General features: G+C 43.4%; 1 protein-coding gene across 6 annotated transcripts in view; it reads left to right on the forward strand.

Moving 5' to 3' along the window:
• Positions 1-13,699, forward strand: part of dysf (dysferlin, limb girdle muscular dystrophy 2B (autosomal recessive)) — a 147,164-nt gene extending 133,465 nt beyond the window's left edge. For all 6 annotated transcript variants that reach the window (XM_049569378.1, XM_049569374.1, XM_049569377.1 and 3 more), the window contains 5 exons: positions 276-375; positions 3,516-3,688; positions 3,852-3,961; positions 4,051-4,198; positions 5,873-13,699. In XM_049569378.1, the coding sequence (XP_049425335.1) occupies positions 276-375; positions 3,516-3,688; positions 3,852-3,961; positions 4,051-4,198; positions 5,873-5,929 (588 nt within the window). In that variant the 3' untranslated portion in view covers positions 5,930-13,699. The remainder of the gene's footprint in view (positions 1-275; positions 376-3,515; positions 3,689-3,851; positions 3,962-4,050; positions 4,199-5,872) is intronic.
• Positions 13,700-25,861: the final 12,162 nt, after the last annotated feature.

Here is a 25,861-nt window from a genome sequence, read left to right on the forward strand (position 1 = left end):
ACATTTTTCCCAGCTTTTAAAAAAAAAAATTTTCTTGCAGTTATCCGAACATTGCTTGCCACGTTGCTCGTCACCTTTTTTTCCCGTGTTTCCGAAAGATATCAAACCAGTTTGCTTAGAGACACACATCGAGTGGATATAGCTCATAGGAAGACAGACGTTGCTGTTAGAAAAAGGTCAATCTTAACTTCTCCTTGTTTATTTTCCTCTGCTCTGTGTGTGTGTGTGTGTGTGTGTGTGTGTGTGTGTGTGTGTGTGTGTGTGTGTGTCTGCAGGAACATTTCTGGAGTCTGGATAAAGCTGAGACCAAACTGCCTCCTAAACTGACCATCCAGATCTGGGACAATGACAAGTTCTCCTTCGACGACTACCTCGGTAAAACACATCACTCTGAGTGTGTGTGTGTGTGTGTGTGTGTGTGTGTGTGTGTGTGTGTGTGTGTGTTTCCACTGGTTATTGGTGTGTTTAGTGTTGCCTTCGTACTTTATTTTAACCCTTATAAAGTTTTAGTCTGTCTTCATCTACCATCACATTAATCCCCCTTTTTTCATTTTATCTTTGGCTAGCATTTCTGCTTTTCTAATAGGTTGTCAAAAGTTTTATTGGCTAGATAACCATGATACATAAACATGAACAAAATTCTTGGATAATAAATGTATTTTTACACATTTAGTGACAGTGGTCCCCAGATACTGTATCGTCCCAGTCAAAATAGTGCAAGTCTGGACTGATGGTCTAATGCTGTTTATTTTGTTCTAAATTAACTCCATTGACCAAATTAAGAGCTAAACAGACATTAAACAAAAAGAGGACAAAAAATACATTAAGCCTGATTTATGGTCCTGCGTTAAATCAACGATGTACCTATGCTGTTACCGTGATGCCATCGTGAACCCTTCGAACTTCTCCGTCACTCCATTTTGTTGCAGCGCAATTCACCGCCAGAGCGGTAGGGGGCTGCGTTCCTTTCCTGAATGGTTATCATCATCTCTAGTTGATTCTTTGTTTAGCTTCTGGCTTTTCCGGTCACAGTGAACAATGGCGACCGAGAGAGAGAGAATCTTGCTGGAGTTGTAGTTGTTGGATGTCGAAGAAAGTATGTTAGATGGCAGGGATGGTGCAATCCGGAAATACAGAACCGGAAATGCGTTGATACCAAGCAAACCAATCACAGACCTCTCGGTCTGCGCTGGGTCTGCGTCGCCTCGACGTGTAGTTACATTTTTTGGGAGGTGCACGTCAGGCTACGCCGGGGGCTACGGAGAGCCTCCTGCGTAGCCACGTACCCTACGACGTAGGTACGTCATTGATTTAACGCAGGACCATAAATCAGGCATTAGACCTCACCTTGATAGCACCAGAAAGTTAGCAAATACACAAAAAACACAGAATTATTAGACAGTTGGACCCAAATTAATGCAGTTAATTCTGTGTTTATTTTCCGTGCTGTTTATCTCCATCTCAGTGTTACTGCAGCGTCTGTAATCTCTTTAGCCCCTTTTACACTGCCAGATTTTCGGCGTATGTTGGGCCGTTTTGCCAGCAAGCTGCGAGCGTTTAGACACACAGAGCCGGATTGGTGAGTTGATCAAAATATCAAAAAAAAAATTAAAAGCACTTTCATGTTCATGGGAAAAATCTAAATAAAGGCGACATCAGTACATTACAAATGCAAATTTAACGCATCAACTACAGAACATTGGGGTAACTTATACATACTGTATCTTTAAAGCAGGGTTTTGGCCATTTTTGGATGGAATTTGGACTCGTTCGGTTCAATCTTAAATCAAAACACATGGAATTATTGTACTTTGCTTTTTTCCGTCATGAAATTCAGCACAGTTGCAGTTAAGGAGCAACAGAAGAGATCCAGGTGCACCACTCACTGTTAGATCTTAGCTATCATGTGTGTTTTTACTTCCACATTAAAAGCCTTCAATTCTAATTTGCTCTAAAATACTTAAAGGCTTACTCTAAACAGGTCCATATTTCTCAGATTAAAGTCGGTCAGAAACATACATACGAGCCTTTTGGTTGTAGAAATACACTTAAATCACAACGGCTCTGACTTTTAGACAGTTTTTCCCCAGTTTCTGTCCAAGCTTTAGGTGGTAAATCTATCCGGGGAACCACATGTGCAACGTGCGTACAGACAAACTACTGTGATAACATTTATCTTTGGAATTAACGCTCTTCCATTTCCACTGTGTTGGCACATTTCACAGAGAGGAAGGGCCCGTTTTATTTTCTCTTCTCAAGCTGTCAAAATTCTGCCTCTCCTTCACCCCTGACGCTGCCCCGGCCCCGTCCCTTGAAATAACTCACCACTGCTGCACCTCTCCTCTTTCACTCCCACTCCTGCTTCATTTCATCTTTTCTCTCTTTGCCATGACGGTCTGTAGAGCGAGCGGAGCATCCGTCTGTGGTGCGAGAGGAGGAGGAAGATGAGGAATCCAGATCCGTTCCTGTCTGTCACCATCTTTCTCTCCTGCTCGACTTTATTCACCTCGTACAATCTGTGGGTGTGTGGCCACCTCAAAGCATTTCTTCCATTTCTCGCTGTCTTCGGCTCGTCAGCTCGGGCCGCCGACTGTTAATCTCCCTGCACGGTGTGAGGGTCAGACACGAGCCATTTTCATACTGTCACACTCTCAGACTGCAGCCAGCTCTGGAAAAACACTTCCAGTGGACATCTAGTCTCTCTTCAGTCGTTCATCAACCCACAATCCCTCCATACTTAACGTCAACGATGATCAAAACTCTGCTAACTACCCTCCACCACAGGATCGTCCATTATTAGTCATTAAGGAGAGTTGGCTATGTGGAGAGCTGACACAGCTGGTTCATACAGATCTGGATTTCCCAAAAGATTCTCAAGGCTAATATAATAATATCTTACTTTCAAACTTCTTCAGCATCCAAAAAGCACCGTGATTTAACACTGAACCTGCAAACTGCACAGTTCATACAGGTTTTATTCAGAAATTAAGTGATGTCGGATGTAAAATGAGTCATAATGTTTCTTTTCATCTTGAACAATTGAACTTGAACTATTCATTCATTCAATCTGTACTGCTGTCAGTTTGACAGAATTGTTCAAGTCCAACTACATTATCTGGAAAATAGCTGTTCATTAGTTACTAGGGTGTAGGTGTCATTTCGGTTTTGGTTGTTTTTGGTTGAGGCACAAAACCAACTTGATTATAGTTAAGAATATCAAAGTACCCTTTTTCATGGCACTATCCCAACTGGAAACACGGTGATGTCTCTGTCAAAAACAACTGCTTTTTGTGCCTAAGTAGCCACAGGACACACACCAATGACTTGCTAAATCATGACCAGCTGGTTGTTTTTGTTTGAGGCACAAAACCGACTTGATTACAGTTAAGAAGATCATGTTTTGTATTAAAGTACCCTTTTTCATGGCACTATCTCGACTGGAAACACGGCGATGTCTCTGATTCTTTTTCGTCATGCTCCAGCCCTGTGTGAGTGGACTGTAAATGTCTCCTCAGGTCACCTCGTGATGGACCTGAACCACATGCTGCGCCCCGCCAAGTCTGCAGAGAAATGTAACCTGCAGCTGCTGGAGCAGCCGGCGGACAAACTGGTGTCTCTGTTCGAGCAGAAGACCGTCAAAGGATGGTGGCCCTGCACCTGCGAGCAAAACGGAGAGAAGATCCTCGCTGTGAGAAAAACAAACACACAACCATTGCATGTTCCCAGTCAGGTCGCATGTTAGCTAACCAGCTACAGATGTTCCCCAGCTAGCCCTGCGTGTAGTCACTACGTCATCAAGCTTCTGCTCCAGGTGGGACCGCACCAGTAAAGGCTTGTTGTGTGTTTTTCAGGGGAAGGTGGAGATGTCTCTGGAGATCGTGACGGAGCAGGAGCAAGAGGAGAGACCGGCTGGACTCGGCAGAGACGAACCCAACATGAACCCTCACCTGGAGGAGCCTCAGTGAGTCACACACACACACACACACACACACACACACACATAGTCTCACACTTACAAATATGGTTTGTCATCCTCTTCTCTTGTCTCAGGCGCCCAGAGACCTCCTTCCTGTGGTTCTCCTCCCCCTATAAGACTCTCAAGTTCATCCTTTGGAGGCGGTTCAAGTGGTTCATCATCCTCTTCATCATTCTCTTTTTCATCTTGCTCTTCCTTGGTGTCTTCCTCTACTCCTTCCCGGTGAGTTTGAATCTGATCACTGATTATTTTTTTATTGGTTTGCAAACGCATTTTTAATGACCAACCAAAGCCACAAATTTTTGATCCATGTCGTTAACTGGACTTTTGTACGGTTTTAACTTTATGTGTAGGCTACAGTAAAACAAAGCAGGAAATAATAACAATAATTTAAAAAAAAAAAAAAAAAAAAAAAAAATGACCAGATTGACAAAATCAAAATCAAGTCTGTGAAATCGGGCAGGTGAAACACTCTTTCAGTGTGGTATAACCATTAACTGTATAAATAATAGATGTAGCTACCAGGATGTCACCTACTGGTTTCTAGACTGCTGTTTTAAAACCTAAAGTTCAGCATTTCGGGCAGAAGTGCCCATAGTTGGACAAGAGGTTGGAGCTGTGGATCTGACTGTCAATGCGTAACTTTAAACCTTAATAAACATGTGTATTTCTGCTGTGAAGTTGAACATCTTAACATGGGGGGGTCTATGGGGATTGACTCGGTCCTGGAGCCACCCTCAAGTGGCCATTAGAGGAACTGCAGTTTTTGGCACTTGGCATTGGCTTCATTTTTCAGCCTCGGAGGTTGCCAGTTTGGCATGACACCACGCAGCAGATGGAATAAAACCAGGTGGCCGTACTGGAATTGTCCCTCCCTGCTCCCTCACAGTCAAGATGGCTCAGAAATTCAGACTAATTGATCTATACTAATTAATGTATTGTTGTATGTATTGTATTGATGTATTGATGTATTGTTCCTGACTTCAGTGGATCATTACATATAGATGTCAGTCTCTGAGCCAAGATGAAGGCCAAAATGTGTCCTGCAACAGACGGCAAGGCTTGTTGTTTTTAGCCAGGACGATTTTTGGAAAACTGGAGTGAGGGGTCAGCAGTCAGTAACAGTATAAAACAACTGTGAATAACCAGAACCACGAGAGGTCCTTGGACATTCCCCTAAAAATTATGTAAATGTGTCCTTTATATTTAATTCTTTATTGGTTCAGAGAATTCAAATAAACACAAGAAGTTTGTGCTCTAGAGAAAGGATCAGCACTCAGTGAATAACCTCCTAAACCCTATGATAAGCTAATATGGCAAGGCTTAACTATACAGACCAGTGAGCAGTGATAACTAACATGTCTTTGGGGTCATCGGGTGGGAACCTCCTTACACCAGTGTTTCGTCTAGTTGGTCCCACGACACCTCCAGGAGGCTAGACAGTGATCTCTGGCATCCCAGAGACACTCCCCTAATGCCAGGTCTCACTGCTCCCCGTACCAACCCAATAACCTCCTTTACCTTACTTACGCATGGCTTTCTCAGCCCAAACAGCACTGCCACCTTCAACCAAACCCAGGCTCCGTACATGCGAGCTCCAGGTAGAGACCGTGCCAATACTACCTTTCCTAGCACATTCACCATACTCTATTTCACACGCTACATAGCATAACTACGATATAAGCTAAAGAAAAAAACTAATGAAGTACAGAACTAATAATGAATGATGAACTAATAAAGAAATGACAGAAGAAATTAAAAGGAGAAAGGCAGAGAAAGGGACAATTGAAATCCATTTTTATTTGTCTTTTGTGTTGGCCTTGAGGGAAAAAGAAGAAAGCAAACAAGAGTTGATTAAAGAGAAATTAACCTTGTGCGTCCACTTTCGCCCTACAGAACTACGCTGCCATGAAGATGGTGGGACCTTTCGGACCGGCCAAGGCAGCAGAGTGACGACAGAGGAGAGACGAGGAAAGTGGAGAGAATAAACAGAAGAAAGAAAACGAGCTGAAGAACAACGTTTATACAAGTGAAATGAGGCTGAATTTAACACGTTTTCATGCCATTCTTCTTCCTTTCCCCGAGTCTTTAAAACATCTTGCTAAAGTTGGGAGCGAAAACTGCAGTGATGAACTCGTGAACTTTCGTCTGACTGTTCCAGATAAGTTTACACTCTCTTTTGTACAGATAGACCTGATTAGCAATAGTGCCTGAGGTTCACAAACACCTCCGACACGACGAGCGAGTATGTTTTCCATTTGTGCCTTCACCGTCTCCCCTCTCATCACAAACGCCGCATTACTGTACCGAACGTTCTCATCAGATCTCAGCATGTTTCGCCCGCGTCCTCGTCGTCCCTCCGTCTCCTCCGCCTCCTCCGCCCTCACGCTGAGAAGAAGGGGAATAAAAGCTTGTCGCCAAACGTTGCCATGTTCGGGAGAAAGGAAAAAAAAACAGAATCAAAGATTGTGATGTTGTTGCCTGATCTTTTCACCACCTGCTGTTTCCCCCCCGGCGGCGCTGAGGCACAGTCAGGTCAGGCAGCGGTGACTGAACGGCTTCAAACCGTCAAACTTTTATCGTCTAAAGATTCAGTGTTTATGAAGAAGAAGCTTAAAAACAATGGTGATCCTATTCTCTGTACAGTATGACATCATTTCTACATGTGCTGCCTTCAAGTGCAATCAGAAAAGTCGTTAAATGTACAACTTGATATCTTATGTTATCTGCTTTATTGTCTTATCTGCTTTGTCTCAGAAGTTACCAGTTTAAATATAGCGTTTAAAAATCCAAGCTGCGTTCACAATCACCTCCTCACATGTACATGTTTAACCTCCACGCTGTAAAATTACTTCCTGCTTCTCTTCTTCCCTTTCCTCTTTCTCCTCAGCCTCACCTTTTTTTCCTCCTACTTTGCTGCCCCTCCATGTCCTTTTCCTCCCTTCCCATTCCCCTCCTTCCTTTTAAACCTCCTCCTCTTCTTCTCCTTTGCTACCCTTCGTCTATCCTCCTTTATCTCATTGTGCTCTTCCTCTTCTTCTCCCCAGTCTCCTTTCCTTCCTGTTTCCCCTCCCCGTTTCCTTTTCATCCTCATTTCCTCCTCCTTTGCTTTCCCTCCACTTAGTTTTCCTCCTGTTCCTCCTCCTCTTCTTCCCTTATCTTCCTTTTTATCCTCCTCTCTCCTTTGCTCCTCCATCATCCTTCACCTCATTATGTTCTTCCTCCTCTTCTCCCAAGTCTTGACTCCTTCCATGTCCTTTTCCTCCGTCCTTCCTGTTCCCTTACTTCCTTTTTAGCCTCCTCCTCCTCTTCTCCTTTGCTTCCTTTCTTCCATCCTCCTTTATATCATTATGTTCTTTCTCCTCTTTTCTCAGCGTCTTCTTACTTCTTCTTTCGCTCCTGTTCTTCCTCCTTTCTTTTATCTTCCTCCTCCTCTTCTCATCAGCCTTACCATATCCCTGTTTTTAGCCCTTCAGATTTTTTCTTCTCCTCTTCCTCCTCATTGCCTCCTCCTCCTCCTTTCCTGACTCCTATTGTTCTTCCTCCTCTTCTCCCCATCCTCTCACTTCTCCACTTTTCCTTTCTTTTATCCTCATTTCCTCCTCCTTTGCTTTCCCGCCACTTAATTTTCCTCCTCTTCTTCCTCTGTTTCTCCCCCGCCTCGTCTTCTACCTCCCCCTGTTCCTCCTTCCATCCTTTTTGTCCTCACCCCCCTCATTTTCTCCTCCTCTTCTCCCTTGCGTCCTTTCTTCTGTCCTCCTTTATCTTATTATATCTTCTTCCCATCTTCCCTTTTTTTTCTCCTCCTCTTCATTTCCTCCTTTCCCTTTCGGTCTCCTTAACTTCTTTGTCCTGCTTTAAATTATTTCTCCTCCCCCCTTCATTCCTTTCTTCTTTCCCTCCATCTCTCCCTACACTTCTTTCACCTCCTGCATTAACCTCCTCTCCTTCCCATCCTCCTTTTTCCCTCCTCCTCCTCTGCCACCTTCTCAGTTTTTCCTCTCCTTCATTTTCATCCTCCTCCTTTCTTCTGCCGTTCCTCCTCTTTTTCATTCCTCCTTTATCTTTGCGTCTCCCCAACTTCCTTGTCCTGCTTAAAATTATATCTTCCTCCTTCTTCACCTCCCCTTCATGCCTTTCCTACTCTCCTCCCTCTGTTTTTGCATCTCCTTCTCCATTTCTCTTTCCCACTGCATAAAACTTCTCCTCCCTCCGTTTCCACTTCATACTCCATTTTTTCCTCCTCTTCACCTTCATCCTCCTTTTCTCCCTTCTGCCTTTTGCATCCTCCTGCGTGTCATTGTGTTATTCATCCTCTTTGTCGTCCTCTCATGTCCTCCTTCCTCGTTTCCTCCTTTTCCTTTGCTTCTCTCCGGTCATTCTTTTCTTACTTCCCTTCTTCTCCTCTTGCTCAAACTCTGTCTGCCGTCCTCTTCTCCCCATCTTTCTTCTTGTTTTTTCCTCCTCCTCCTCCTCCTCCTCTTCTTCCTTCTCCTTTTTGTGTCCACCTGCATTCCACTGTGTTCCTTCTCCTCTTCTTCATCCTCCATCGCCTCCTTTCTTTTTCCTTTGAGTCTACCTAATTTCCTTGTCCTGGCTAAAGTTTTCTTCCTCCTTCTTTCCTTCCCTTTACTCTTACTTCCCTCCTTCTCTTGCTTCTCCTTATTCATTTCTGCCTCCTCTTTCCTCCCCTTCACCTCCACCCTCGTCATCTTCCCTCTGCTCTTTGCGCCCAGTCTTTCAGCACTCTCAGGGTTCAGCATGTTAAGTCAGGGATTTGCTCTTGTTGATCTCGGCGGTGGTTTAAGCTTTGAAAGTTTGTTTTAGACAGATGGATGTGCGCAGATAAGGACGACACACACATGCACACACACACTAAGACACACACAAAGTCCGAACAGGAAAGGTTAGAGGAGAGGGACTAATCCGCCCAAGATCTTACAGGATTTCCTGAAGTACGTTTATGAGCTCATAAGTGTGTTTTTTGAAACTGAACACAAACAAAAGAGATATTTAACTCCACTCTCTTCTTCTCTTGTTTAATTCTGCATCTTCTCAGTGGTTCCCTCTAAAGTCCAAAGGCTGGGTGCGATCACGTGTCCGTTTGTTAGTTTGCTTTGGTCCGCACCGGAGTGGAAAAGTTGACTTTGTCCCGTTTGGTTCGTTTGGGTTTCACACCAGCCAATTACGAGCCAACCGGGCCTTGTAAACAAAAGTCACAAGCTCATTTATTGGACAGCGAGTTGGTCGTCCCGGCCAGGTCAGAGAGGGTTTACCTCCAGCTCCGCTAACCTCAGCATATATCACAGTAATTAACCTTTGAAAATCACTTAACAGCACATTGAATCTGAGCACCGGTCCAGACTTTTACTCCAGAATCCCGTTCGTTCGGCCCAGCTTTCCAAACACGAGCAACTTGCTTGCTATCAGATGTCAACATTTGTCTCCTTGTGCCCATAAAGTCAGGCATTGTGAGTTGTTTCCTGCAGAGCTGAGACCGCTGTGCTGCTCCTGAGAAACCACTGGGCAGTTTGCTTGGAGGTGGGCAGAGACCAGTCAGTGCCAGTGTAGTTCAGATGGGTTAGAAACAAACTAAATGCAAAGACTGAAAGAAAGGAAAGCTCATTGAGGTGCATTTTATTCATTGGCAGAACACTAAAAAGCATCAAGGCACTCCTGAGTTAAATCAGGAGTGCCTTGACTGTATTCTAGTGATTTAGTGACACTACATTGGTCTAGTTTGAATCATGTTCATTTTCTACGCACCATTTGGCTTCCCTGTTTGAATGTAAGCATTTCTTACTGCCTACTGGATCCGGCTGTGATAATCTTCTACCATTCTGCAGAGCCTACGCACAGGGCCTACGCCATTGTGAGCATTTATACTTGTGGGGTGGTGTGTCTGTGTCACTCTGCAGTTACACCTCCAATACACTAGTTGGCGGCAAAGGTTTCTGTGAAGTGCTGTGAAGTTAAGTTGATTCAAAACATTAAACATGGCTTAATAGAGACAATTTCAAACACAAGTACACAAATCAGCTTCACTATAAAGGCCAAAACACACCGGCACCGTATGACGCGTGTCAAAACAGCCGCCCCTATTATTTTCTATTTACAAACCCACACCGGCGGCGGCTCGACGTGCGTCAACGTGCTGCGCTGCGGCACTTTACGCTATTGTCCTATTTTTCCAGCATCGCCGCCCTTGAAAAAGCGCTATTTTGTACTTCCCAGCTCCCATAGTTAATTAATAACATAAAGACAACTACAATAAGCAACGTACCGTTGTTGTCTAGTTGTCATGGTCATCCTGCATTGTGTGTTTTCTTCTTGTGCCCCGTCTTCTTCCTCGTCTTTTGTTCTAATTGGCGGTTGGCAACCAGTACCATGGCCTAGCAGACTGGAGTGTGCAATAGAAATCCAGTTGACGCCCCGCAGCACGACGCTTTTTGTGTGTGTTGGGGGCGGCACTTGACTCTCGTCAATGACACCGCCGTCATATGACGCCGCCGGTGTGGTTTGGCCTTAACTCGCAGCATTCACAGACAAACACTTGTCTTTATCTGGACACATTTTCCAACCAAATACAACATGCTAACGTTATTAGTACAAGCCTATGGCATTTTACATTGTATAAATTAGCCTAGCAGCTAGCAGCAACATTTAACAAAGGTAACATTACAAATTTGGCTCCATTACAACTCACAAGGTTCACCGACAAAACAACTGTCTTATACTAAACACGTTTTCCAAACAAATACAACATGCTAACATTATTAGCACAAGCCTATGGCATTTTACATTGTATAAATTAGCCTTAATAAAGACTTAATAAAAGCTTTGTTTCCACTGAGGGAAATGGTTTCAGCTTACAGAAACAGACAGGAGGTCTGCGTCACCGTGACGTGTAGTTACATTTCTGGGGAGGTGCACGTCAGGCTGCGGTGTAGGAGACGGCGTAGTCTCTACGTCAGCGCAGAGCCTGCGTCTTAGGTACAGCGTTGATTTGATGCAGAAGTATAAATCCCGTATTACAAGGATGAAGATAGAGATCCAAATTAAGAAAACCTAAGACAACATAAGAAAAAGAAAGTCTCAGAAGCAAGACTTTGACATCCACTACATCTGTTACCATCTGTTATCATCTAACTGCACTAAAAACGTGTAATTATGCTTGTAGAAACTATGCTAAATTTTAAATGCTTCTTTTCGCTCCTAAAGTGCTTCCATTGAACTCTCAAACAGCGACAGAGCTGAGTAGCGCAACCAGAACATGACGCAGCCGGATCCTGTGGGCACTGGCAGTTAGACACAACAAAGCTGGCTGTGAGACACTAAAATCTGTTTTGAAATAAGTTGTTTGAAGCATTTGATAGATTTTATTTTACTATCACTGTTATTAGTGTTCGTACTTTAGGATATTTAGCTGTTGTTGGGTGAATGGTTGGGTTTTTCTGCTTGGCGTTCTTTGGTTCAGGCCACGTCTCTGCCAAAAATACGGGATTTCAGTCAGGACCACTTTAGCCAAAGAACACTTTATTTTCATTTGCAGGATTATATTTGGCGGTATGGCTCTGTTCTGGGGCCCCTCTGCCTTTCCTCAGGCCTATGCAGAAAGCTTAATACGGAGAGAGCACTCCTTTCTGCCCTTCCATGCGCCTACGCAGAAAGATGCAGGTGGAGAGAGCACACCTGTCTGCCCTTCCACATGCAAACAAAGTAAACCTAAGGCAGAGAGAGCACACCTCTCTGCCCTTCCATGTGCATACATGGAAAACCTAAGGTAGGGAGTGCAGCAGCAAAGATCCCACGGGAACAGAACAGAGCAGCATCAATGATAAGTCAGACACAGCATGAAAAGGAGGAGCTGGGGTGGAGGTGGGTTGCAAAGCAGCTTGCAGAGGAAGCAGCAACAGTAGGCAGCCAGAGCAGTTTAAATAGGGCGCCCTGAATGAGATTCACCAAGTCGTTGCATAGAAAGGAATCATGTGATCTATCAGCTGACTCCCCTCGTCAGTTGATTGGGCTGTTTGAGATCAGCTGATGTAGCTGGGATGTGAGCTGAGCATGACATCGTGTCCTGCCTGAACTGACGCTGTGCTCAGTTTGTGATTCTTCAAGCTGTTTACATGAAGAAATAACCTTGAAGTTTGAGTGAAGACTGAAATTTACCACTTGCTGAAAATGCGTCTTCAGATACAAGGCAGAAAAAATAAAATAGGTGTCTTCTTCTTCACTTTAGATGATACAAAGTGACACAAAATGGTTCAGCTCGGTCAAGAATTTGCACGCTGCGCTTGAATGAAAGCCAACGAGATACCCGTGAGGACGTGGACGAGAAAATTGTATCTAGATTTATGTCTGGGTGTTTGCCTGAACAGATGACAAGTTTATTGACTTGTGTTAGTGTGTTGAAGTATCTGCAGTTATATATTTGAAAGAGCTTTAAACGTCCTGCTGATGTAAACTCACGAAGCCTGAAAATGGAGAAACCTTATTTGACAATCCTGTCATTATCAGTGAAAGTGCTCTTTATTATTTTATTCCAAGATGCCTTCATACCGCAAAGTAAACATGAACTCAGCACTGTTTTGCCCCGATGTTATCCCTGTCAGTAAATGTAACGTGCCTTTAGCCTTTAGCTTTGCTGCCTTGACGTAACACTAACCTCAGCAGAGAGATCGCAAACAACCAAAATGCTGTTTTTTTAATAGCTACGACTTCCAGTTGCCTTCATGATGCTTGCTGCTGTCTAAATGAGCATTCACCTGAAATTTTTAATTAAAATTAGTTGGTTTTTCTTTGGTGGCAATGCACTGAATTAAACTGCTTAACTGATCTCTGATGGGTTGAAACTTTTAGCTAACTCTCACCTCTGGCCACACCCCAATCTGTGATGTCGCTATATTATTTTTCCATTAGCTGTCAAGGTCAGAATACCTGCTATGACATCACTGATCGGGGCTTGACCAGCGTTAACGTGTGATTATTCTGTGCAAATTAGCAACACTTGATTTTCTTTTTCTTGAAGTTTGAATTCTTGAAACGACTCGTTAAAGGCATAGTTTGACATTTTAGGAAATATGTTTACTTTAGGGGGCGGCACGGCACTCTCGCCTCACAGCAAGAGGGTTGCCGGTTCGATCCCGGGCGTGGGAGCCCTTCTGTGCGGAGTTTGCATGTTCTCCCCGTGGCAGCGTGGGTTCTCTCCGGGCACTCCGGCTTCCTCCCACAGTCCAAAGACATGCAGATTGGGGACTAGGTTAATTGATAACTCTAAATTGTCCATAGGTGTGAATGTGAGCGTGAATGATTGTTTGTCTCTATGTGTCAGCCCTGCGATAGTCTGGCGACCTGTCCAGGGTGAACCCTGCCTCTCGCCCAATGTAGCTGGGATAGGCTCCAGCCCCCCCGCGACCCTCAAGAGGATGAAGCGGTTAGAAGATGAATGAATGAATGTTTACTTTATTTCATAGTATTACATATAATATTGATACCACTTTAATGTCTTTACATTTCCCGTTAGCTTAGCTTAGCATAAAGACTTTAGAGCTGCTGGTAGGTGGATTTTATTACGTCTGCACAGAATAGGCATATCTCAAAAAATGTCAAACTATTCTTCAGGGGATGAAAAAAATAAAATCTCCAAAATGAAGTTTTTACATTTGCAAAAATGCATGTTTGCAAATCTTAAAGCCGTTTTTTTTTTTTTTTTTTTTTTTTGTTAAACCCTATAACTTGCACTGAACTATAAAAGCAGAAACAAAGACATAAGCCAGATGTTACTGTGATTCCTGCTGCTGCAACAAAAAGCTTTCCTCTCTGGATGTACACGACAACACAAGCATCCCTCTGCCGTAAAACTGCACTAAACAATAACACGTACAGGAACTGGAAACAAAAACTGCTTTGGAGTTGAATGAGTGTTTTTACATGAACAGCACCGTGACAGTCTCTTAAGTTGTTGTTGTTGTTGCTGTTGTTGTGGTAAAAGGTGGCCGACAGTATTGATGATATTTTAATGTTTCTGGGAGAAACAGACTGAATGTATTCCAAAACATGACATGTATTTGACTTCATATCTGCAAAAAAGCAATACCGTGTGCATTGCATTGTGTCAGTATTATCAATAAACTGCATTTCTGATCAGCGCATGGTGTGTTTCTTTATGTCACAGAAAAAATGTGCATATTGTGTATTACCTTGCCTCTGTGTTGAGTTCAAACTTTGCAGTTTCTTCATGTTTGTTCTGGTTATACCATGGCAACATACCAGCTATATAAGCATCGTTAATCTGTATTTTTAAGTGTTTTGTTTTTTTGTTTTGTTTTTTGTTTGTTTTTTTCTTCTATATTAAACATGTGGTTAGGTTTAGGCCAAAAAACACTTGGTTAAAGTTAGCAAAACATCATGCTTCGGCTAAAAATACCTGTTTTTTATGCAACAAACACAGCTGGAAATGTCCTGACGTTTTATTAAAATACACCCAGTCATGTTGCAGCAAATACGGCTGGAAATTTCTTGCCATCTCCTTAACAAAAGCCCAGTATTGTTGCCACAAATACGGCTTGAAATGATCCAATGTGGTGTTGAAAAATACCCAGTTTTTTCACAACAGTCACAGCTAGAAATATCCCGAAATCCCATTAAAAAAATGCCCAGTTTTGTTGCAACAAATGCAGCTGAAACTTTCCTGTCTTGTAAAAAATACCCAAAATACCCAAACTTGGCTGGATATATCCTTACATCTCATTTAACAATATCCAGTTTTGTACCTAAGAACATAAATCGAAATGTCCTCAACATCTCACTAAAAAAATATCTACTTTTCTTGCAACTAGCACTTCTGAAAATGTCCCAACATCCTGTTGAAAAATACCCGGTTTTGTCGCAACTAATGCAGCTGAAACTGTCCTGACATCTTGTAAGCTATACCCAATTTTGTCCGCACCAACTCAGCTGGATATATCCTGACATCTCATTAAACATTATCCGGTTTTGTAGCTACAAACACAGCTGGAAATGTCCCAGCGTCTTGTTTAAAAATACCTAGTTTTGTTGCCACAAACACAGCTCAAAATGTTCCAACATAGCATTAAAATACCTGGTTTTGTCACTTCAAACACAAGAAATGTCCCATCATTTCAGAAATAACCAATTGGTTGCCACAAACACTGCTGAAAATGTCTGTAAAAAATTCAAGGTTTTGTTGCGGCAAACTTGGCTGGAAATGTCACATCTCGTTAATAAATACCCAGTTTTGTTGCCACAAATACGGCTTGAAATGTCCCTACGTAGCGTAAAAAAATACCCAGTTTTTGTTGCCACAAATACGGCTTGAAATGTCCCTACGTAGTGTTAAAAAATACCTGGTTTTGTCACTTCAAACAGGAAATGTTTCAACGTCTCAGTGAGAATTTCCCGTTTTTGTCCTTACGAACAGTTGGAAATGTACTGGTGTCTTGTTAAAAAATACCAGGTTTTGTTGCAGAAAGCCCAGCTGGAAATGTCAGTGGTTGGCAGCCATCTTGCTGAGGTGTCACGCCATCCACCATCCTCTCCACCTTCTGATGAGAAAGTCAGCTCAGATACATTTCATCTGAGCTACGTCACTTTAGAAATGTTGATATGATACATGTGAAACGTACAAAGAGAGCAGGTCTTAAACATGTGTGGTTATCTGAAAATAAGGCACACTCTCCAGCCAATCAGAAGCTTGCATTCCCAGTAAGAACTGTGAGTTAGGTTATATTATTATTTTAGAGGTCAATTACCTTCTCCAAGGTTACATCAAATTATTTAAGTTGGTGCTATGATCAGTCATTTTGGTTTTGATGGTCACGGTTTTTGGTCAAGACACACCTAAACTGATGCAGCCCATCTGTGTGTGTGTGTGTGTGTGTGTGTGTGTGTGTGTGTGTGTGTTACAGTAAGGATTAAAATGTTAGTACGTGCATGCGTGTGTTAGGCTCAGTGACCTTGGCGCGAACCTGCAGTGTCGACAGAAGTTTGACTGAAACCCCACTTTGACCGATTCGTCTCTTGAGCTCCCACAACTCTAAATTATAACTTTGCTTTCCCACCTCTCCCTCGTTTCCTCCCTCCATCTGCTCCTTCCCTCCTTCCACCCGTCCATCCCTCCTGATACCACATCGCTCCCATCCCGTAACCTCTGTCTCCCTTTTTCCTCTCCCTGTCCGTCTCACGTTCTCTCTCTCGCTCTCTTCCTCAGGGGTGTTGTTATGGTCAACGTGAACTGCAGGTGAACCTCTGACCACAGAGTGTGTGTGTGTGTGTGTGTGCAGTGTGGGTGGGCTGTGGCGGTGGTCTGTCTCCTCCATCTCACTCTCTCATTTTCTTTGACCTTCGCTGTCTTCCTGCTCCTCACCCTGCCCTGACCTCCCTCTCCTCCTCCCTGTGTTTTAACTCCTCCAGTAGTGTCGCTTCTTATCACTTCCTCTGTCATACAAATGACTCGTGTTGTATTCCTTGGCTGCGTTCACCCCACAGCTGAGAGCTGTTTTTCTCTCTCTAGGATTGGATGGATTCTGATCTGAGAAGCTGTTTTGCAGCTGCCTTGTAAATCTAAATAAAACTTCCAGAGACATAAAAGTTACTTTAAGGACACTTCTGACTTTCTATGGAGTCATGGAGAGAAACATACACACACCACAGTTTGTCATAAGACGACGAATACAGTGTGCAGGCTTATGTGAAGACAATGGTGTAGAGGTGCTGCTGGGTCTTTGTGGTGATCACAGTACCACTTCGTCAGTGATTTCAACTTCAGACACCTGACGGCAAAAGGCACCTTTCATGCCAGGATGATACACTGCTGGGTGGTGTCAGTTTTTAACAAGGCTGGACAAAACCCTTTGCGGTGTTACGATACGCCACCAGTCGGCTGGACAGCACCTGTCGTGGCGGTATGATGACCACTGGACAGCATCAGGTTGAAACGCTGCCAGGAACAACTTCATATACGGAGCTGTGAAGTCCCTATGGGGCTGGGGGGAGGGGTGGTGGATGGATCCAAAAAACCCCGGACTTTCACCCAGGAGCCAGGTGTTTGTTTCTCGCATGAATGTAGAGTCAAACCATGTTTTTCTAAACCTAACCACGTACTTTTGTTGACGTCCTGACATTGATTGCTGCATCCCGGGACATCAGTAGCAGATGCAGGGGGATACCTAGCGTGTGACACATAAGCTCCTTTTCCACCAACATTTCCAGGAACTTTTATTTCCAGGAATTTATTTACCTGGGTAAAAGAATTCCTGGTAATCTGAGTGGTTTGTGCTTCCACAGCACCTCAAAGTTATATAAATCAGGCTGATGACGTATGGGGGCTTCTTATAATCTTGCTTAAGTTTCTTCAGCTTTTCACGAATTTGTGCCCTATAATTTCCAAATGATCAAAACACAAAAGAAGTTAAGCTTGTAGAAACTAAATAAAGTTTGCAGACACTCTGGCACGGGAAGTGCGGAACACTACAAGTGTGCGTTACACCAATCAGCGTTTTTCAGCACACAGCCCCGCCCCTCAAGAATTCCGTGGAATCTGAAAAGTCCTACCCCCCTGACTTTTTTCAGGACAAGTTTGGGGTTGAGGGAAAGTTTTTCCCCAGGTAATTTTGGAGGTTTTTCAAAAACCCGTGTAGATGAGAAAAGTTCCTGTGGTGGAAAAGGGGCTACAGATATGAGAGGCCATGTGACTGCTTGAGACAAGAACGTGTCGGCTTATTCCAACTTGTTAGGACCTTGTTGCATGGGTGGAATATGATCTCAAGAAATATAAAATGCGAGTCATCAGGAACTGTGTCGTTTGCAATGTGTGTCATTTTAAGCCCAGGTGGTGTATCATCACTATGCAACAACTCTCTGCACTTCAGCTCTGATTTGCAGCTTTTCAGACATATCTTGTGGCTGAATATAATTTGTAGCTTCTTAAAATATGAATGAGGATAGTGATAGTGAGATACAGGCTACAGCTGCATTTGTAGTGGTGATGAAACTGCGACCAACAAGAACAAAATTAGCATCCGATGGACTGTATTCATAATCGATGCGCAGCAGCGACCCACCGTCCGACACCGGCACACCGTGATTTTCAGAAAGTTCTTTGACCATTGATTAGCTTTTTACTGTCGTTCAGTTGAACTCTGTCAAATACCCTTTTTCCACCAAAATTATCGTGGGTACAATTAATTTGGATCGATGTTTGAGGCAGACGGTATTTTGTCATGGTGCGTCACTGCATCCCACTGGTTAAGGGGCTAAAATTAGACCATTCACACGGGTGTAGTATTTCCATCAATGCCAGTCAGCATCCCAGTCTCATTTAAAAATCTTTTCAATCCGGTGCTTGGGTAGTGACTTTTGGTGTCAGACACTGGTTGCCGTTAAAGTTTATCGACGCCGGCGGCATCAGGAGAAAACATGGTGGGACAAGAATGAAGGTTAAGGTGGCAGAAGTCCAAGTAGGCTGGGTACGGAGGGGTGGTGGATGGGTTCAACAAACACCGACATTCACCCGGGAGAGCGGCGTTCACTTCCCGTAACATTCTAAAGCCAAACCCTGTTCTTTTTTCCTAAATGTAACCACATGCGTTTGTTGTTGAAGGAAAAATAACGTCAATTCGCAGTGTTGAACCGACGTAGTGCGTCTATTTTGAAAGAGACTGCATGTAAACGTTAAATTTCCTGTGAAAACAGAAGTGTATTTTGTAAGAAGACAATGCCTGCAACAGGCTGAACTTGACACGGCGTCCCAGAACGTCAACAATCAACGCACTCAGGGTACCTTGCACATCGTATGTGGAAGTGGAAAGTCCATGACCAAACATCAATGCCATCCAACAGGGAACTTTTCTGTGACCTTTAAGAGCCTCGGGAGGTGAGTACTATATCCAGTTTATATTGTTTTTGGGGAACTTCTCCTTTAACGTGAGACCACATCAGTAGAATCAGCTTCACTCAAGTTTTTTCTTCCTTCCTCTTCCACCCAATCCTTCAGTCACATCCACCTCTCCATCATCAGCCCTCCTCTCCCTCCTCCAGCTGTTGCTTCACCTCACTGCTATGTTAATCATACATACTCAGCGATGAAACAAAAGCAGTTCCTCTGAAAAATATTTTGTTTATAGGTGCATTCTCCGACCGTGCGTGCGTGCGTTTAGGACAGCTTTGAACATGGAGGGGTCAAAGTGCAACCTCGTTCACCAGACGTGATGGAAAATGACCCGAGGGGAGGCTGGCAAACAGGATTCAAGTTGTTTCATTATCACCTCAAACACACACACACATGTAGCGGCGAGGAGGGCTGTAACATCAAACACTGGCAGCGAGTAAAACCACAGTAGCCCCATCTGTACCTGTGAGTCTATCCCTCATGCTGCCAGAGTTCAGGCCGGTGATATCAGCTTACAAACTCTCTCTCACACATATGCAGACATATGATATCAGCGTGCAAACACTCACATGTGTACAGATGTGCGTTAACAGCTCGCACTGACACCTCTGAGGCCATCCACAGCGCAAATCCCCTCTGACTGGACTGAGCCGTCTGTCATTGAGCGCTGATCTTCACTGTTTGGCTTCTAACTCACGTTTACATATTTTTTTTAATGATGAAATTAAGGAAAATAAACAGCTCTGTGTTGTGGGTAGATCCAGCCAGTGGAGGAGGAAGTATTCAAGTCTTTCATTTAAATAGCAATAACACCGTGAAAATACTCCTGAAAGTTGCTCGCAACTGCTGGGAAAAGCAAGGCTATTGTCTGTAGATCCTTAAGCCCAGTTCAAACCAAAGATTCACGACGAGGCGAAACTGTTTCAGAACGTTGCAGAGAAAAGTTGCAGTGGTGTGAACTGGTCGTCTGAGCTCGGCTCAAGCTGGCTGATGATGTCACCTGCAACTCTGCAAGCTGGTCAATTATTGTGGCGCACTGATTATGAATACAGTCCCTCTGATGTTAATTTTGTTTCTGTTTTTACCTGTTTCATCACTACAGAAGTACAGAGAGTTGTTGCATAGAGATGATACACCATGTCATCCAGTTGCATTGGTGTGAACCAGCAAGTTTTTAGAACGTTGCAGAAGGGCAAGTTGGTCTTGGCAAATCTTTGGTCTGAACTGGGCTTTATTTGGTTTTTTTTGACAGTTAAATTAATAACACAATGTGTAATATAGTTCTATATCTTACTATATAATGACGAAAACTCTGTCTGTGTGTGTGTCTGTTCCACGTTTTTCTCCTCACTGACTTGGTCAATCCATGTGAAATTTGGCACCGTGGTAGAGGGTCATGGGAGGATGCCAATGAAGTAATATTACATCAGTTGGCCAAAGGGGGGCGCTATAGCAACCCATTGAAATTGCAAACTTTGAATGGGCATATCTCATGCCCCGTATGTCGTAGAGACATGAAACTTTGCCTATAATTGACAGGACAGTGAAGCATGACAGGAGAGATGGGAAAGAGAGAGAGCAAGGAAGACATGCAGCAAAGAACGAAGGCCAGATTCCAACCCCAACTGCTGCAACTAGGGCTATCTGCACCTTTCCCACGTGAACTACCAGTGCGCCCCACTTTTAAGTCAATACAACATATAAACACTTTAACTATCTGCCTTTCAACGTGCTACCTCAACTACTAATGTACAGTTTTAGCCCACTAACTATCCCACTATTGGCAATGGTGCTACTGTACTTTCAATAAAGCAATCGTACTAAAACTCTGTCTGAATACATTGCTCTTCTTAATGGGTTCAGCTGACTATTTAATCTGCAATTTCCTATGACCTGTATCCCAAACACACACCATGTGAAACTGTACGTGGGCAGCTGTGCACTCAGTGGGTATGGACTAGTCATCTATTAGTTGTAGTCACTGAACAGACAATGCATCCAGGGCAGGTAGATGATACAGATCCGTCTGTGCATCGATCTGTTAGTAATGCCTTGAGGCGCCAGTTGGAGGCTCGCGCTCCTCTCGTCAATCCAAACGAGTGACGGCGACGGTTACAGGTGTGTCGCTGCTTCTTCCCTCACCTGTTTAACTCCCGCCCACAAAACACTGTGAACTTGTTTCTCCCACGTTGCCGATGTTTAGTTTGAGGAAAATGTACATGTTTTGTTTCGGTGTTTAAAAGTTTCGGGCTAATGTGTAGCATTAAGCTAGCTGCGGTCACGATGATTGTTGGTATTTAAGATAGCCGCTGTTACACTCGCGTGTTTATGCTGTGAGGCTGTGTTTGGGTGTCGCTAAGTACTCGAGTACTGTACTCAAGTACAAGTTCAAGTTACTTTCCATGTTACGCTACCACTCCACTACATCTCAGAGGTTAGTATAGTTCATTTACTGCGCTGCAATTGTTGTAAACGTACACTACAAACGACATTTTCTAAAATAAATCATGGGTGTCTACAGGTGTGTGATAAACTGAGTGCTGACAACCAGGTCGCTATAAAAATATGTACTTATATGCGTACTTATCTGCAAACCTCAGATCTGTTACGTTTGCACATTATTAAGTAGCCGATATGTTGAAACTTAACATTGTAGAAAGGCTTTGTCGACGTGGGGTTTGATTTTAGCACAGAAACCATTTGGTTATGTTTAGGAAAAGATCATGTTTTGGCTTAAAATACCCTGTTTTGGGAGCACAATCCCAGCAGGAAACACAGTGATGTCTCAGTAAAAACAACTGCTTTTCATGGTATTATCCTGGCAGGAAATGCAGAGATGTCTCGGTAAAAACAACCGCTTTTCATTTTATTATATGGCAGGAAACGCAGCGACGTCCCGGTAAAAACAACCGCTTGTCATGGTATTATCCTGGCAGGAAATGCAGCGATGTCTTGGTAAAAACAACCGCTTTTCATGGTATTATACTGGCAGGAAATGCAGAGATGCCTCGGTAAAAACAACCGCTTTTCATGGTATTATCCTGGCAGGAAATGCAGCGATGTCTTGGTAAAAACAACCGCTTTTCATGGTATTATACTGGCAGGAAATGCAGAGATGTCTCGGTAAAAACAACCGCTTTTCATGGTATTATCCTGGCAGGAAACGCAGCGATGCCTCGGTAAAAACAACCGCTTTTCATGGTATTATACTGGCAGGAAACGCAGCGATGTCTCGGTAAAAACAACCGCTTTTCATGGTATTATCCTGGCAGGAAATGCAGCGATGTCTTGGTAAAAACAACCGCTTTTCATGGTATTATCCTGGCAGGAAACGCAGCGATGTCTCGGTAAAAACAACCGCTTTTCATGGTATTATCCTGGCAGGAAACGCAGCGATGTCTCGGTAAAAACAACCGCTTTTCATGGTATTATCCTGGCAGGAAACGCAGCGATGTCTCGGTAAAAACAACCGCTTTTCATGGTATTATCCTGGCAGGAAACGCAGAGATGTCTCGGTAAAAACAACCGCTTTTCATGGTATTATCCTGGCAGGAAACGCAGAGATGTCTCGGTAAAAACAACCGCTTTTCATGGTATTATCCTGGCAGGAAACGCAGAGATGTCTCGGTAAAAACAACCGCTTTTCATGGTATTATCCTGGCAGGAAACGCAGCGATGTCTCGGTAAAAACAACCGCTTTTCAAGGTATTATCCTGGCAGGAAACGCAGAGATGTCTCGGTAAAAACAACCGCTTTTCATGGTATTATCCTGGCAGGAAACGCAGCGATGTCTCGGTAAAAACAACCGCTTTTCAAGGTATTATCCTGGCAGGAAACGCAGCGACGTCTTGGTAAAAACAACCACTTTTCATGGTATTATCCTGGCAGGAAACGCAGTGACGTCTCAGTAAAAACAACCACTTTTCATTTTATTATATGGCAGGAAACGCAGAGATGTCTCGGTAAAAACAACCGCTTTTCAAGGTATTATCCTGGCAGGAAACGCAGCGATGTCTCAGTAAAAACAACCACTTTTCATTTTATTATATGGCAGGAAACGCAGAGATGTCTCGGTAAAAACAACCGCTTTTCATGGTATTATCCTGGCAGGAAACGCAGCGATGTCTCGGTAAAAACAACCGCTTTTCATGGTATTATCCTGGCAGGAAACGCAGAGATGTCTCGGTAAAAACAACCGCTTTTCATGGTATTATCCTGGCAGGAAACGCAGCGACGTCTCAGTAAAAACAACCGCTTTTCATTTTATTATATGGCAGGAAACGCAGAGATGTCTCAGTAAAAACAACCGCTTTTCATGGTATTATCCTGGCAGGAAACGCAGAGATGTCTTGGTAAAAACAACCGCTTTTCATTTTATTATATGGCAGGAAACGCAGCGACGTCTCAGTAAAAACAACCGCTTTTCATTTTATTATATGGCAGGAAACGCAGAGATGTCTCGGTAAAAACAACCGCTTTTCATGGTATTATCCTGGCAGGAAACGCAGAGATGTCTCGGTAAAAACAACCGCTTTTCAAGGTATTATCCTGGCAGGAAACGCAGAGATGTCTTGGTAAAAACAACCGCTTTTCATTTTATTATATGGCAGGAAACGCAGAGACGTCTCGGTAAAAACAACCGCTTTTCATGGTATTATCCTGGCAGGAAACGCAGCGATGTCTTGGTAAAAACAACCGCTTTTCATTTTATTATATGGCAGGAAACGCAGAGACGTCTCGGTAAAAACAACCGCTTTTCATGGTATTATCCTGGCAGGAAACGCAGCGATGTCTCGGTAAAAACAACCGCTTTTCAAGGTATTATCCTGGCAGGAAAGGCAGAGATGTCTTGGTAAAAACAACCGCTTTTCCTGGTATTATCCTGGCAGGAAACGCAGCGATGTCTCAGTAAAAACAACCACTTTTCATTTTATTATATGGCAGGAAACGCAGAGATGTCTCGGTAAAAACAACCGCTTTTCATGGTATTATCCTGGCAGGAAACGCAGCGACGTCTCAGTAAAAACAACCGCTTTTCATGGTATTATACTGGCAGGAAACGCAGAGATGTCTCAGTTAAATCGACAGCTTTTCATGGTATTATGCCAGCAGGAAACGCAGCGATGTCTTGGTAAAAACAACCGCTTTTCATTATATTATATGGCAGGAAACGCAGCGATGTCAATTTTAAAAAAGGTGCCTTTTGCGTCAGTTTCCAAACAGGAAAAGCAGTGATGTTTTGGTGAAGACAACCACTTGCTATGGCCCTATCCCAGCACGAAACACAGCAATGTCTCAGTTAAGAAACAATCACTTTTAATGGCACTGTTGTGGCAGGACATGCAGCGATGTTTAGGTAAAAACAACAGCTTTTTATGGCACTATCCCAGCAGGAAACGCAGTGATGTGTATGTAAAAAGCAATGCTGTTTTGTGGCACCATACTGCATGATATGCAGCAATGTCTTGGTGAAAAACCCCACGGGTGGTAGCAGTTTCTCAGCAAGAATCTCTGCAATTTTTTGGTAAAAACAGCTACTTGGGTAAATACCTATGTATCTATTCTACATTTACTGTAAGGGTTGTCAACAGTTATTCTTGAGTGCCTCGGTGTGACTGTCAGTGCGTCTCTGCAGTTATTTGTTGTCTGTAGTCCATATACCACCAACACACGGCTGTAAACTCATTTTACACGCCATGCTCCTCTCATTAGTCGCTGTGTTAACTAGCAGTGAGGAATGCAGTTTGAACAGCTCAGTGGAAAAAGCAATATAATTTAACAAGATGCTAATCACCAAATTGTTGAGGTGTTTAGTCACCCTGTGTGTAGCTGCGCTGTGACGTCTTCCAGAGCTCAGGTAGGAGAGACAGAGGGTGGTCTGCTCTTTACCCCATCCTTTGGTTCATCTGGGACTCCTCTGGTATGAGCAGCTGGCGGGGTGGTGTGATGGGTAGAGAATGTCTCATGATGAAAGATCAGATGGTTTGACACTGTCACAGTCTAGTGAATCACTAATTAGTTTAATTAAGGTTGAGAAGTTCATTTGTTGGTCACTAATCATTGGAACAAGCCAAGTACAAATATAAGAATCTGTATCTCTGTTTTAGAGTCAGATACCAACTCACTGGCGGAGATGAGGCCTCATTGGTTCCTCGTCATGTGCCTTCAAACCAGGAAGTGGTTCTCCTGCCCAGTTTCAGAGCTGAAACCACCTTCCGCATCAAATGTAGGTGTCTCATGCACTCACACACATTTGTAAATCAGTTGTGGAGAAACTGATCATCTATGTGTTTTTGTGTCGCTGTTGATCACACTGTTTTTTATTTTACCTGAAGCACCTGTGCTTGTCCAGCCAGCTCAGTTCAGTTTCAAGCAGTTTCCTGTCAATTTATTTTGCAGTTATTGTCCTGGTCTTCAACCTGCAGGGCTCACAAGGTAATACAATAAGATATGTATATATTTTGGGCTTAAAAAAGGGCTCCAAAAGTATTCATTTAAGACAGTCTGAGAAGATAAAATCAGTTTTTAGACAGTGTGATATGGAGTCATATGTAGCCATTACTCCACTTTAGGAGGTCATAAGATAGGAAATATTTAAAAACCACTGACTTGGAGCAACCAGTTTAATTCATAAGTGAAGGTAGAGACTGTATGAAATCTGTTGGATATGGAGAAGGGGGTTAAACCTTCCATTACTACCATTTATTACGGACCTTCCATTGTGCACATTAATACGGCCCCGACACAGGCAAATTATGGTGCATAAAAACATCTCTCCTACATGGGAAGGTTGTAACAAAATACAAATTTAGGGCGAGCATAATATGAAAGACTAATGTTGTGTTCACATCAAATGCGGTGCGAATTTTCGCATGGTGCTAGGCCTCATTTACACCGCAAGCGATGCATTGGTGAAGTGGTCACGAAGCAGTCCACAAGCGTAGTGGCAGCACACTGCAACTGAACATACGTGT

This window comes from Epinephelus fuscoguttatus, linkage group LG23, assembly GCF_011397635.1.
Source record: "Epinephelus fuscoguttatus linkage group LG23, E.fuscoguttatus.final_Chr_v1".
Classification (NCBI taxonomy): Eukaryota; Metazoa; Chordata; class Actinopteri; order Perciformes; family Serranidae; genus Epinephelus; species Epinephelus fuscoguttatus.